General features: G+C 36.1%; 1 protein-coding gene across 1 annotated transcript; it reads left to right on the plus strand.

Annotated features, from left to right (window-relative positions):
• Positions 1 to 762: 762 nt before the first annotated feature.
• LOC114729162 (F-box only protein 6) lies at positions 763 to 6,245 on the plus strand. Its single transcript, XM_028916136.1, is given in 3 exon segments — positions 763 to 1,047; positions 4,676 to 5,084; positions 5,086 to 6,245. Coding segments are annotated over 3 exon segments (1,419 nt in total). The 5' UTR covers positions 763 to 874; the 3' UTR covers positions 5,923 to 6,245.
• Positions 6,246 to 13,217: the final 6,972 nt, after the last annotated feature.

The following is a 13,217-nucleotide window of genomic DNA, read 5'->3' on the forward strand; positions in this document are numbered from 1 at the left end:
TTATATATTGATATTTCTCTCCATATATCCCCTCCCTCTCTCTCTCTATTTATTACTATCTCAGATTATTAATATAAGAGTTAGTTTAATATTTATTTTAATCTTAAATATAAGACTCTAATCTATTTTATCTTTTATATTTATCTAATTTTTTTCTCAAAATAATCCTTATAATAATGGTAGTTTTAACTAATATATTACCTCTAGTTCTTAATATAAGAATTAGTTGGCTAATTTAAGTAGATTAAGAAAAATAGTTAAATTAATTATTTATAATGAATATATGTTGTTTTTTCTAAAATATCATTATTAATAAAGTATATTGGGTAGAACAATTATTATTATAAGGATTATCTTGGAGGAAAAATGAATAAATATGATAAATTAAATGAATTAAGATCTTATATTTAAAACCAAAATAAAAATCAAATAAACTCTTATATTAAGAACCGAAGGTAATACTTGATTAACAAAAATAATTCTAAAAAATTTATTTATTACAAATAACTAATTTAATTAAAATTTTTAATCTATTTAAACTAGTCAATTAAATTTTATATTAAGAATCGAAATTGTAATTTTTAAATTCTTTTTGGACAATAATATTAAGAGAGGGGGCAGTTTGGTAAAAGAGGGACAAGGTGGGCATGAAGGGGATAAAGTGGCGTACGGAGGAGGAGGAACAGCATAACTACATGCTATCATAATTTATGCGCATCTGCCTACGTGGCATAGTTAGATTGGGTAAGGAAGGTGTGAGACCCAGCGGGAGAGAGAGCGAGAGAGAGATGGAGCCGGGTTAGGGGCGCAGAGAGAGAGAGAGAGAGAGAGAGACTGGTTTTAGTTTTACACACAGCAGAATCGGGGTTTGGGCATGGAAGGGCTGGCCATGCTGAAGCAGTTCATCGGTCAGCTTCAGGAGTTCTTGGACCTCTACGACTCTCACCTTCCTCTTCTTCCTTCTTCTTCTTCTTCTTCCTCTTTCATCCTTCAACCTTCTCAGCAACTCTTTCTTTCACACCCTCTCTTCCTTCACCAACGCCGCAGGTTCGCTCTTCTTTTCCCTCTTCCTCTAGATCTATTTTTCTCTGCACTTTCTCCCCTCTTTGTGGTGATCAGTTGTTTGAAATGAACCTATCTTTTCAATTTTTTTCCGAGTGACAATGCTCTTCATTCTGCCCGCTTATTGTAATAGTTTCTCTGATTCAATGTTTCCGTTATTATTGACTAATATGATGTTTTCTTGGAAGATGTTAATTGGACTCTTCCTCTTCTGTGAAATATGTATGTGCTATAGGTTTTGAGGCTTGTTATCTTAATTTTTTTGTCTAAGCATCCAATGGCAATCATTGTTAAGTTTGTTCATGCTTTCTGGAACTAGGTTCTGAAATACGACTGGTTCGCAGATTATGTGAGATTTTCTTTCGATCGTCTGTCAATGTCTTTGATGAAATTTTTCCTCGAATGAGAACATAAATTTTGAAATCTTTGTTTGGTTTCCATGGGTGCTATGTGCTCCTCTGTTGCTCTTGGTTCAGATGCTCGCAATATCTGATTCCTCCGTGAGCCCTTTCTCTAATTGATTAGATTTTACTTTGTTGATCTTATTCAAAAGAAGGTAAACGAGGGTGATATACCATATTCTCTGCATTTTCTTGCGTTCTCTTGGTTGTAATTGAAAGTCTAATTGTTTGTTGACATATGGTGGATATATAGTGACAACTTACATAATCAGAAAGGTGGGGAAGGAATAAGCCAAAAATTAGAAACTATTACAGGATGACCTAGAAAGAAGTCGGGGACATGCAACAAAAATATGAAACCATCTGCTTGGCATTTGAGAGCGTGTTCTTTTCTTCTACAACAAAAACACGGGGGAGATCATTCATTCATTCCTTTAGAATTGTCATGTGACTTATGAGTCAACTGTTTTGGAAAAATATGTGGCCTGTTCTCTTTTTCTGATCCATGATATTTACATTAACATCAATTTGTAACTATTAAATACTAGTTTTGTAAAGGGCACCGGCAATCAAGTATTCACTTTCATCTACACTCGTAGAAGGCATAATTGCAATTGCACTAGAAGAACTAGGAACCATGACTTACCGTATCGCACTTCATACCTAGCTGTGAGCAGTCCTTGTGGGTTCGAGGTGTCCCTTTTTTTCCTGTCTACTCTGAATATCTATCCTATTTTTGCTCATTCTGATTAGTTATTTACATATGTTCATGGTTGCACATCTAGAATTCTGCTCATAGTATGTCTGTTCTTGCAGTCACTAGGGTAAGCAACCACTTATAATTGCAGGGTGTTTACTAGCAGTGATTTCGTTGAGTGAAATATACTTGATTCCTAAGTAAATTTTTAGGCTTGAGCCTCATGGATAGAAATGCTACCCTCATTTTAGGGCCTCATAATACTCAAAGTAGTTGGTAGTTCTAAATGCCAGAATGTTATGAAAAGAAGTGTTGTTTTTTTTTTTTTAATAAACAGAAGTTATTTTATGGTTGTTTTGCATCTCAGCTGCCTAGCTTACATGGTCTTGTTCATTTAATTGAATGAAAAATTCAATGAATTTATTCTCGCAAGTCCAATGTCTTTATTCTTCACTCGCCTCTGTATGGAAAATACTGAATTGTTCCCTGTAGATGATGTAGCAACATATTTGAAGCATTTCTAAACAACACCCCCCCCCCAAAAAAAAAAAAAAAAAAAACCTCACTAAAGTAGTCAGAACATGGCAACCAATGCATTTAGTCCATCAGAACAGAAATGCCATTAGCTAGCATATTCATGTAGCCACCAGGGGGAGAGTTAGCAGACTAGTATGGCCAAAAAAACAAAGGGCAGACTAGTACACATAACTTCATTAGTAGCATTATTAGCCAACCAATCTCGACCCCATTCTTCTTTTGTAGTATGTGCTGCAAAGGCATATTCCAATCCTTAATTAGAAGCATTCTTATGGCAGTGAGAATTTCCTCAGAAGGATTGTCCCTTCTGCACTCACAGTATGTCAATTCCATCGCTTCAATAGAGTCAGTCTGCACCTGCCAGTTCCTCACATTGCTATTCCAGCACATCTGTTGGCCCATTTTTATCGCCAAAATGGTTGTTGCTATCTGCTCCAATAACGAATCATTGGTTTAACTGAATAACTAAGTAAAATAGATAGACATTTCTTTCTCTTCATCTCAAATCAATGGATCTTCCCAATTGAAAAATCCCTTGTATTGATAATACACATTCCGGTTGACCGAGCCTAATTCTAATTGTTTTGTTCCAAAGCAAAGATTTTTATCGCCCATAGTTCTCCAGTAGCACACAGATAGAATCCCAGTCTGCAATTGAAGCCTTTAATCCAAACTCCTCTGTCATTTCAAAGAATCCCTCCACACGCTGTCTCACCATTGAGCTTAAAAGCACCACTGTCCTTGTCTGGGAGGTGTTAAGCTTGTCTGCTTATATTTGCTCATCAGCTCCAAGCTTCAGTCTTGCAGTGGTTGTCTTTGACGAATCTATGGATGCTCCTTCTGATGATATCCCTAGAGTTCATGTCTCTATCTTCAAATGCTTTTGAGCATCTATCGGTTGATATGATACAACAAACATATACAAACATGAATACTTCCTACTCTTATGGTTCTTGCTAGTTCATGAAAGTCTCATTAGAACTAATCCTTGTTTAAAGAAGATTTTCCATGGTAAGTTGATAGAATCTTCTTCCAACCCTCCTTTGCCCCTCTACAATCCCTTAACACATGAAGAGTGCATTTAAAGCATTTCTTGATTATGCTTCTTTTGGAAGACTGATAATTTCAAACTTGAGCTTCTCATGGGCATTTCATCCAGACTAGCATATTTACCTCCTCAAGTCATGAGAATGAGCACATGCTTCCTTGGCACCACATTCCATTCGCCTAGGAACACTGGAAATAAGATTGCATCAACTTTGCAAAGTTTGTTTAAAGATCTGGCTGCACTTCAAATCTTACCGGTGAAAATGTCTTATTTGGTCGTCTAGTTCAGCACTTAAGGAATCTTAGTATAGTCTTGTTAGAAGGGCAATGAAGATATTTAATGTGGGTACTGGGGTAGACCAATATGAGTCATCAACAGAAGTCATCAAGCCAATGAATGAATTATTCTACAATATAAATACAAATGAAGACACACACGCACACTGACTGCAGGGAAGTTATGTTTATGGGATCTTAATGTTTGTCATATTTCCTGTAGATCTTATATTTCTTGAAATATGAAGTTTGTCACTGCTTGCTATGATGTTGCTGCACCGTCAGGTTTAAATTTCTTATTTGTTATTATTGAACTGATAGGAAAAGAAGGATAAATGGAGTCAATAAAGAATTTTTTACATGAAATAAATTCTGAGTCAATTGAAGTTCTTTTAAAAAAAAAAAGAAAAAGAAACAGTGGAAATGATACGTATACCCCCCAAAATAAAGACATGATAAATGGAGTCTTCATTTGTGGCTGTTTAATATTCCATGTAGAATGTGAATTATTGTTTTCATTTTATGGTCTGCTATTTTCTGTCTGTATATATGCCTTTCAGTGTTGGGCCATGGCATGTTGGTCTTTTAAGCGTGTATTCTATTTTTACTTAATGGTTGGAACCAAATGAATGTATTTGCTCTATCTGTTTCACAGATGGTGCTTCCTTGATATTGATGATTACTCTGTAGATGATTGCCAAGGACTTGTAATGGCAGCCGGAAAGTCTGGAAGTTTCAACATGTTGGAGCCTTTAAAGCCTCCACCTGCCAAGAAATGTCGGAAAGAGAGAAGCAAGGGGAAATCATCTGGTTTGTCTTGTGCAACTGAAGTTATGGAACCTCAAATCTGGAAGGATTTTCCTGAAGATTTATTAGAGGCTGTCATTGCACGACTTCCCATTGCCACATTTTTCCGCTTCCGCTCCGTATGCAGGCAGTGGAATTCCTTGCTGACTTCTCAAAGCTTTTTTCAGCATTATTCTCAAGTTCCGCTAGCGAGCCCCTGGTTTTACACCATAACTCATGAAAATGTTAATTCAGGAGCCATTTATGATCCTGCTTTGAAAAAAATGGTACCATCCTGCAATGTCAATGCTACCTGCAAAGATGATTGTTCTGCCAGTGGCTTCTGCAGGGGGGCTTGTTTGCTTTCTTGACATTGGTCACCAAAACTTCTATGTCTGTAACCCTCTGACCCAATCTTTCAGGGAGTTGCCAGCTCGATCAGTTAAGGTCTGGTCTCGGGTGGCAGTAGGAATGACACTAAATGGGAATTCAACTAGCAATGGCTACAGGATCCTATGGGTCGGGTGTGATGGAGAGTATGAAATCTATGACTCAGTGAAAAATTCTTGGATTCGTCCAGGAAAAATGCCTGCCAACATCAAGATGCCATTATCTCTCAACTTTAGGTCACAGGCCATTTCAGTTGATAATATGCTATATTTCATGCGGACCAATCCAGAAGGGGTTGTCTCCTATGATATGGTCACTGGGGTTTGGAAACAGTACATAATTCCAGCCCCAGTGCATCTGACTGACCACACACTTGCCGAGTGTGATGGACGGATCATTCTCGTGGGGCTGCTGACAAAGAATGCGGCCACATGCGTATGCATATGGGAGCTGCAGAAAATGACGCTCTTGTGGAAGGAGGTTGACAGAATGCCAAACATCTGGTGCTTAGACTTTTATGGAAAGCGCGTTAGGATGACTTGCCTGGGAAACAAAGGCTTGCTCATGTTGTCCTTGAGATCAAGGCAGATGAATCGGTTGGTTACTTACAACATGGCGAGCAGAGAATGGCTCAAAGTTCCTGGGTGTATGGTGCCGCGAGGGAGAAAGCGGCAATGGATAGCATGTGGGACTGCGTTTCGCCCCAGCCTCACTGCAATGGCTTGATTTAGTTTGTATCTGCAACAGCAATGGCATTGATGCTTATGTATGTTGTTGTTTCGACTCTCATTGTGATTTTAACAAAGTAGAATAGGAAAAGGTGGTTTGGTTTCATGTTCCAAATGCCTAATCCTCAAACGTTTCTGTTTGCTCCTGTCTTCCTGGGTTCTACAATAAGCTTGTAGTTTAATTTGGAAATGGTTGGACAACCTATTTTTGTAGAATATGAGAAGGTGGTTTGTCAGTGTGAGATGAATACTTTGGTTGTGTTCTAAATGCGTAATCCTCGGACGTTTCTCTGAAATTTGATCTTGCTCCTGTTTAGTTTACTAAGCTAGTAGCCAGAATTGATAGTTGTTGGACGGCTTATCATCATTATTTTTATTATGTTATACTCAGAAGCCTGGGATTTTTTCTCTCCCAATTATCATCATAGTATAATCCTTCAAAAAGAATAGAAGAAGACCAAAAAAAAAAAAAGCCGTTGAAATGAAACTACCCTTTCAATCCTAAATATAAGACTCTTTTATAGTGGATACACTACAAAATGAGTTTTATATTTAGAACCGAAGGAGTATTAAATGTGATCATACGGTTTATAATTTATCTACAAATTTAGTTGTTGACAATATATAATAATGAATGATTCGTAATTAATACTACATTCGGTATTATTTATAAGATCTCGTTTGTAATCTATAAATAAGGTCTTATAAATGAGACCGAATTTTGTCTAATGAGATGTACTTGTTACATCTTCATGTTATAAGTCTTCCTTCCTCTGTACAGATTGTGTATTATAACGTAGCTATTATATTGAAAATGATGATTTCCATGTACTCATGCTTCCATTCACCAAAAGCAAGCGTTGTCATACCTGGCATTCAATTTCCTATTCTAATCAAGTTGCCAAAAAAGATTTAACAAAATAAACCATTTGGATTGTTTCAAGGGTTAAGGTGTAATTTTAACAATAAAATTTACTCTAAGAGGCACTGATCACCATAATATTTATTTGGGTGTAAAAATATACATAAAATTATCAAAAAGGAGTAGTTGACACCATACTGTTAACGTCCGTTAGTTTACCGTCAGATAGGCCCACAAAGTCAATTTTAAGGTGTATTTTTACCAACAAAGTCTATATCAAATGGCACTAGGCGTTATAAAATTTATTTAGGTGCAAAAATATACATAAACTTTCTAAAAGGAAAAAAAATAACAAAATTCTTCAACTCTCAAACATCTATTAATTTTATTTTTTTGGATCCCACCAAATGTTGTATTTTTCCTCCACCCATTTCTACTTCCAAGTCGATCCATCTTTCTTTCATTATAGTTAACACGCACACTCTCTCTGTGATGTCGTTTCATCAGCCTCCAAGCCTTTTATATGTATTTGCGCAAAACAACATCTTTTCCTTTTAGGATATGAGATTCATTGCTTGCACCCAAGTATTATCTCCAGTCCTTAATATAGGACACAATAGACTAATCTAGGGAGATTAAATAAATTACTTTAAGGCATTATATTGATCGTCTTCTCCAAATTAATTTGCTTGGCTTATAAACTACTACCTTCGGTTCTAATTATAAGAGCTAGTTGACTAATTTAAAGAGATTAAGAAAAGCATTTAAGTTAGTTATTTGTAATAAATATGTGTTGTTTTGTCTAAAATATCCTTGCTAATCAAGTGTATTGACTAGAACTACTATTGTTAGAAGGACTATTTTGAGAAAAAATGCATAAATCTGAGAGATAAAGTGGATTGGGATCTTATATTTAAAACTAAAATAAAAGTCAAATAAGGTTTTATATTAAGGACCAAAGCTAGTAATATATAATCAAATGATGCATATAAATATTTTAGAGAGATTATGTACTATATGCTATATTTAAGTAATTGTTTTACTTCTTTAATTTTTTTTTTTAAAATTTGTCCATTATACTAAGGATAAGAGGAAGTAGGAATGAGTAGAGGAAAAAAACGATATTTAGTGGGACCCAAAAAAATAAAATTGATGAACGTTTATGAGAGTTGGAGAATTTTGTTATTGTTTTTGCACCCAAGTAAGCTTCATGGTGCATAGTATCCCTTGATGTAAACTTTGTTGTTAAAAATACACCTTAAAACCAACTTCATGGGCCCTTCTGATGGTAAACTAACAGATGTTAATGGTATGGCACCGGATATCTCCTTTTAACAATTTCATATATATTTTTGCACCCAAATAAACTTTATGCTGTCCAGTACCCTTTAGGGTAAACTTTTTTGTTGAAATTGCACCTTAACCCTTATTTCAAACTGACAAATAGTGAACAACACAATAAAATAATGCATATGAAAAAGCATAAAAATGATGATAAAAAGACATTTGCAATATTGAAAAGCAAAGGCTGCCCTTCTAGCAGATAGAACTTGCACGGTCTATGCCCATTTCTAAAAGGAGGACAAAACCATACCATGGAACACTAATAAGTACATTTAATATTATACATTTCAAAAATAAGCTTTAGCTAAAAGGTTCATGTAATCCCTCTCAATTGCCTCTTTTTTCTAAATTTCAAGCACTAGATGGATCTCTATTACCTATGGGTACATGATGAAGCCCACCCGCAACTTGATTATAGGATAGAAATCCAAAAGAAATTGCTTGAGCTTATACAGATTGAGATTATAAGCAGATTCAAACACCACACATTGCCACTGCGAATCTAAAGCTATTTTGGGGTTGAAGCGATGTGGGTTTTGAGTAGAAGCAATTAAGTACAAAATCATAAGGGGAGGATTGTATGAAATTTGCTTCAGAAATGTATTAGAGGATCCTTCTAATAACTTACAAACACTTAACATCTTGAATGATAAAAAGGGCAGTTAAAATCTTTCATGAGATTAGTGAGTATTGGAAATGACTTTGTTTAGGATATTTCATATTTCACGTGAAGAGAATCACCGCTTTGGTGGTTGAATCACATAAAATTGTTTTAACAGAGTATTATGTAATTATAAATAATTAAAAGTCGGTTAATTAGTCAATACATTCATTATGAGTAGTCTTATAGCCGTTCGTTTCAGTGTGTTATAAATTGGAGTCCTATAGATGATTTGTATCAGACTTCTCCTCTGTTCTCTCTTCTCTATTTCTACATGCTCTCTGTCCTCTCCTCTAATTCCTCTCTCTCTCTCTCTCTCTCTTTGAATTTACCATAACGGTGGTAACAGAGCAGTCACTCCTCGACTCGTTCCTCATATGTGCTTCTAGTTAATGGTCTCTACAAGGTCCAAGAAAACAAAATTTATAGAAGATTTTTTGGCAACCACTAAAGAAAGGTTGGGCACTATTGACGAACTCCAAAATATAGGTCGTGACCTTCAGGCTATAGTGGTAGCAAATTATGAAAATCTAAGACATGATTAATAGGACGAAGGACGAAATGGCTACCAGAGACCAACTCAATTCACTAAGATGGAATTTCCCAAATACCAAGGGAAAGACATTCACACCTGGATTTTAAAAAGATGTCATAGAGAAGCTGATCAATGAACTACTTCAGACAGGAGCGATACAAGAAAGCTCATCTCCATTCTTTGTCCCTATTGTCCTAGTTAAGAAAAAAAAAATGGAACATGGCACATGTGTATTGACTATCGTGAGCTCAATAAGAAGACTACAAAGAACCAATACCCTATTCTATTAGTGGAGGATTTGCTAGATGAATTGAGTGAAGCTAAACTATTTACTAAGTTAGGCTTAATAGCAAGGTATCGTCAAATCTGTATGGTGCCTGATGACACTTACAAAACTGCCTTCAAAACCCACCCTAGTCACTTTAAGTGGTTGGTTATGCCCTTTGGGCTTACCAATGCCCCAGTCACATTTCACGGGGCCATGAATGATGTCATCCTGCCCTTTCTTCATAAGTTTGTATTAGTGTTTTTTTATGACATTCTGATCTATAGTTCCTCTCTTGCAGATCATGTCCATCATCTCAAACAACTGCTGCAAATCCTAAGGATAACCACTGTTATGTCAAGAGAGCAAAGTGCACATTTGTAACAACTAATGTGGAGTATTTGGGCCATATAATTTGTAATAGGAAGGTGTCTGCAGATCTAAAGTAGATCCACGCTAATGCTAATTAGCCAAGACCTAAGTCAGTGAAACATTTAAGGGCATTTCTTAGGCTAGCTAGTTATTGCAAACACTTCATCAAGGAGTATGGTATGTTGGCAAAGCCTTTTATAGCTCTATTGAAGAAGAATGCTCTTGGATGGTTAGAAAAAGCAAGTGTAGCATTTAAGAGCCTTAAGGAGGCTATAGTTTCAGCACCTGTTCTAGCATTACCAGATTTCTCATTGGTATTTGTTGTGGAGACTAATGCATGTGGAGTCAACTTGGGGGCTGTGGTGATGCAACAAGGTCAGCCCATTGCAGTTTTTAGAAAAGCACTAGGCTCTAGGCACTTAAATTTTTCGATATATGAAAAGGAGTTTATGGTGGTAGTGCAAGCGGATCAATATTTGGAAAGGAGTAAATTTATTATAAGTACTTATTAGCAAAGTCTTAAATATTTGCCTGGTCAAAAGCTTAAGACTCCCTTCCAAATGTATTGGATTGCTAAACTCCTAGGATATGATTATAAGATCCAATATTAAAAAAAAAAAAAAAAAAAAAAAGAAAAAGGAAATGATAACACTGTTGTAGATGCTTTGTCAAGGCTACATGGGCCTCAGCTTTTGCAAATGGCAGTACATACTACTTCTCTAGAGCTGTTGCATCAGATTAAACACAGCTAGAATGAGGATCAACATTTAGTAGATTTAATAATCCAGTTAGAAAGGAAAAATGGCCAACTAGGTGCTTATACTTGGGATGGCAACTAGCTGAGGAAGAAAAACAGGTTGGTGATAGGCAATATTCCTGCTTTGAGGCAGCAATTACTTGAGTAGTTACACTCAAGTCCTCAAGGTGGTCATTCTGGAATTCAAGGCACTTATCAGAGGGTAAAGAGGTTGTTTTGGTGAAAGAATCTGCACAAAGATGTTAAAGACTTTGTAAGTGGATGTGACACGTGTTAGATGTAAAAATGAAAAAATGGCTTCTCCTAAGTTGTTACATCCTCTTCCTATTCAAAGCAAAGTGTGGGAAAGTATATCTATAAACTTTATAGAGGGTCTTCCTAAATCCAGTGGAAAATAAGTCATCTAGGTTATAGTTGATAGAATGAGCAAGTATGCTCATTTTATTGCCCTCTCCTACCCCTTTTCAACTTCCACACTTGCCCTAATGTTTCTTGCATCAAGTGTATAAACATCATGGAGCACCAATGGAAATTATTAGTGATAGAGATCCCATTTTTGTGAGCAATTTCTAGAAAGAATTCCTTCAAATCTTGAAGATTGAGCAACATCTTACTAGGCTTACCATCCACCAAGCGATGGTTAAACTAAGGTGCTAAACCAGTGTTTGGAATCTTATCTTAGGTGCATGTGTTGGGAAAATCCTAAAGAATGAAACTCATGGTGGGCTCTATCTGAATCAGTACAACACCAATTTTCATACTTCAACTAAAACAACACCCTATGAGCTTTTGTATGGTCAGAAACCATCCTTATATTCTTCTCATATTCCTAGGACAACAATTGTTGAAGTGGTGGACAGAAGTTTTGAACCAATGGAAAGGATGCTTGTTGTGTTGAGATATCATTTGCACATATCAGCGAACACTATGAAACAAAAAGCTGATTTAAAGAGGTCTGATCGTGAGTTTGAGTAGGCCAATGGATTTTCTTTAAATTGCAACCCTATAGACAGGCTTTTGTAGCAACTAGAAGTTCTTAGAAATTGGCACCAAGGTTCTCTGGATCTTATAGGATCCTAGAAAGAATAGGACCTGTTGCTTACAAGTTGGATTTGCCTGCTAAATCGCAGATCCATCCAACTTTTCATTTTTCTCTACTCAAACTGTGTCTTGACCCATCTATCAAACAAAGACATCTTTCTATAGAGTGCCCCACTGCTCCTACAACACTCTACCCAGAAAGAATACTTAACAGGAGAGTAGGAAAGAAAAAGAGGAGGATAATCACTAAAGTTCTGGTTCAGTAGAGATGTTTACTTGAAGAAGAAGCAACTTGGATCTTTGTGGTTGATAATCCTTGAAGGTAAGGGTTGTTTTTGAAGAGGGTATTGTTATGAAATTACAAATAATTAAAAGTCATTCATTTAGTTAATACGTCCATTATGAGTAGTCTTGTAGCCATTAGTTTCAGTGTATTATAAATAGGTGTCTTGTAGATCATTTGTATCAAATTTATGATTTTCATTTGGAATACCATATTCAGCTTCTCCTGTCTTCTCTATTCTCTATTTCTCCCTGCCTTCTGTCCGCTTCTCTCTAATTCCTTTCTCTCTCTATTCTCTTTCTCTACATCTACCACAACACAAAGGTAATTGATGGAATGGCAGGACCAAAAGAGAACTTGTAACCTTTTTATTTAATTTGTTCAGGTCAAAAGTAACAAAGTTAGTGATTGATAAATTCTGCTGGTAGTTCTAAATTCCTTCTTTAGCTGCATGAAGTTATCATTAGTTCCGTATGCTTACCATATTGAGAATGCATATTAAGATATCCCATACTCTGGATTTGAGTATTTGTTTCTAATTAAATGGACCACCACAGTGCATGGTGATTAATAAGAACGCAAGATCCAGATCCCACTTGCGGTCTAGGCTTCTTAGCAATGACAGCCTCAGCAGCAACATGTCCCCAAACCAAAGAAAGGGCAACAACAAAATTCTTAGATAAGTCGTTAACTAAAAAATCCCATTCAATGACTTTATTATGCGTTTTCTGTGTTCTTTTCTACGAAAAAGACTTATAACCATCTTTAAGTGTCATCGTTATTTAGTACTGCTTAATTTTGGGACCAATTAGGGTTCATCTTGGTCGTCAAGAACTAACCCGTCCGAAAGAATAGATGGTTTGAGATTTCATACTTCACATGCTAGCCATGAACTGACCTAATTAATTTAACCGATAGGCGTTCAACACCATCTTAGTGATTATCTGAAAATATTCGCATGGAAACCTGAAATAAGCTTGCTATTTTAACAAGCTCAGGGGGAAACACAGCTATTTTTTTTCTTAGTTAACCTCAACTCAAGTGATGGCTGCTTCACAATTTATGCTTGCTTATCAGTCCTTGCGCATGATACCTTGGATCTATGAACTCTACATGGAGATAAACCAGAATCTGATCACTTGTGTGTGTGTGTGTGTGTTGAAGGAAAAAAGG

The sequence above is a fragment of the Neltuma alba genome, unplaced genomic scaffold (assembly GCF_004799145.2).
Source record: "Neltuma alba isolate B1F8T4 unplaced genomic scaffold, ASM479914v2 tig00012607_pilon, whole genome shotgun sequence".
NCBI lineage: Eukaryota > Viridiplantae > Streptophyta > Magnoliopsida > Fabales > Fabaceae > Neltuma > Neltuma alba.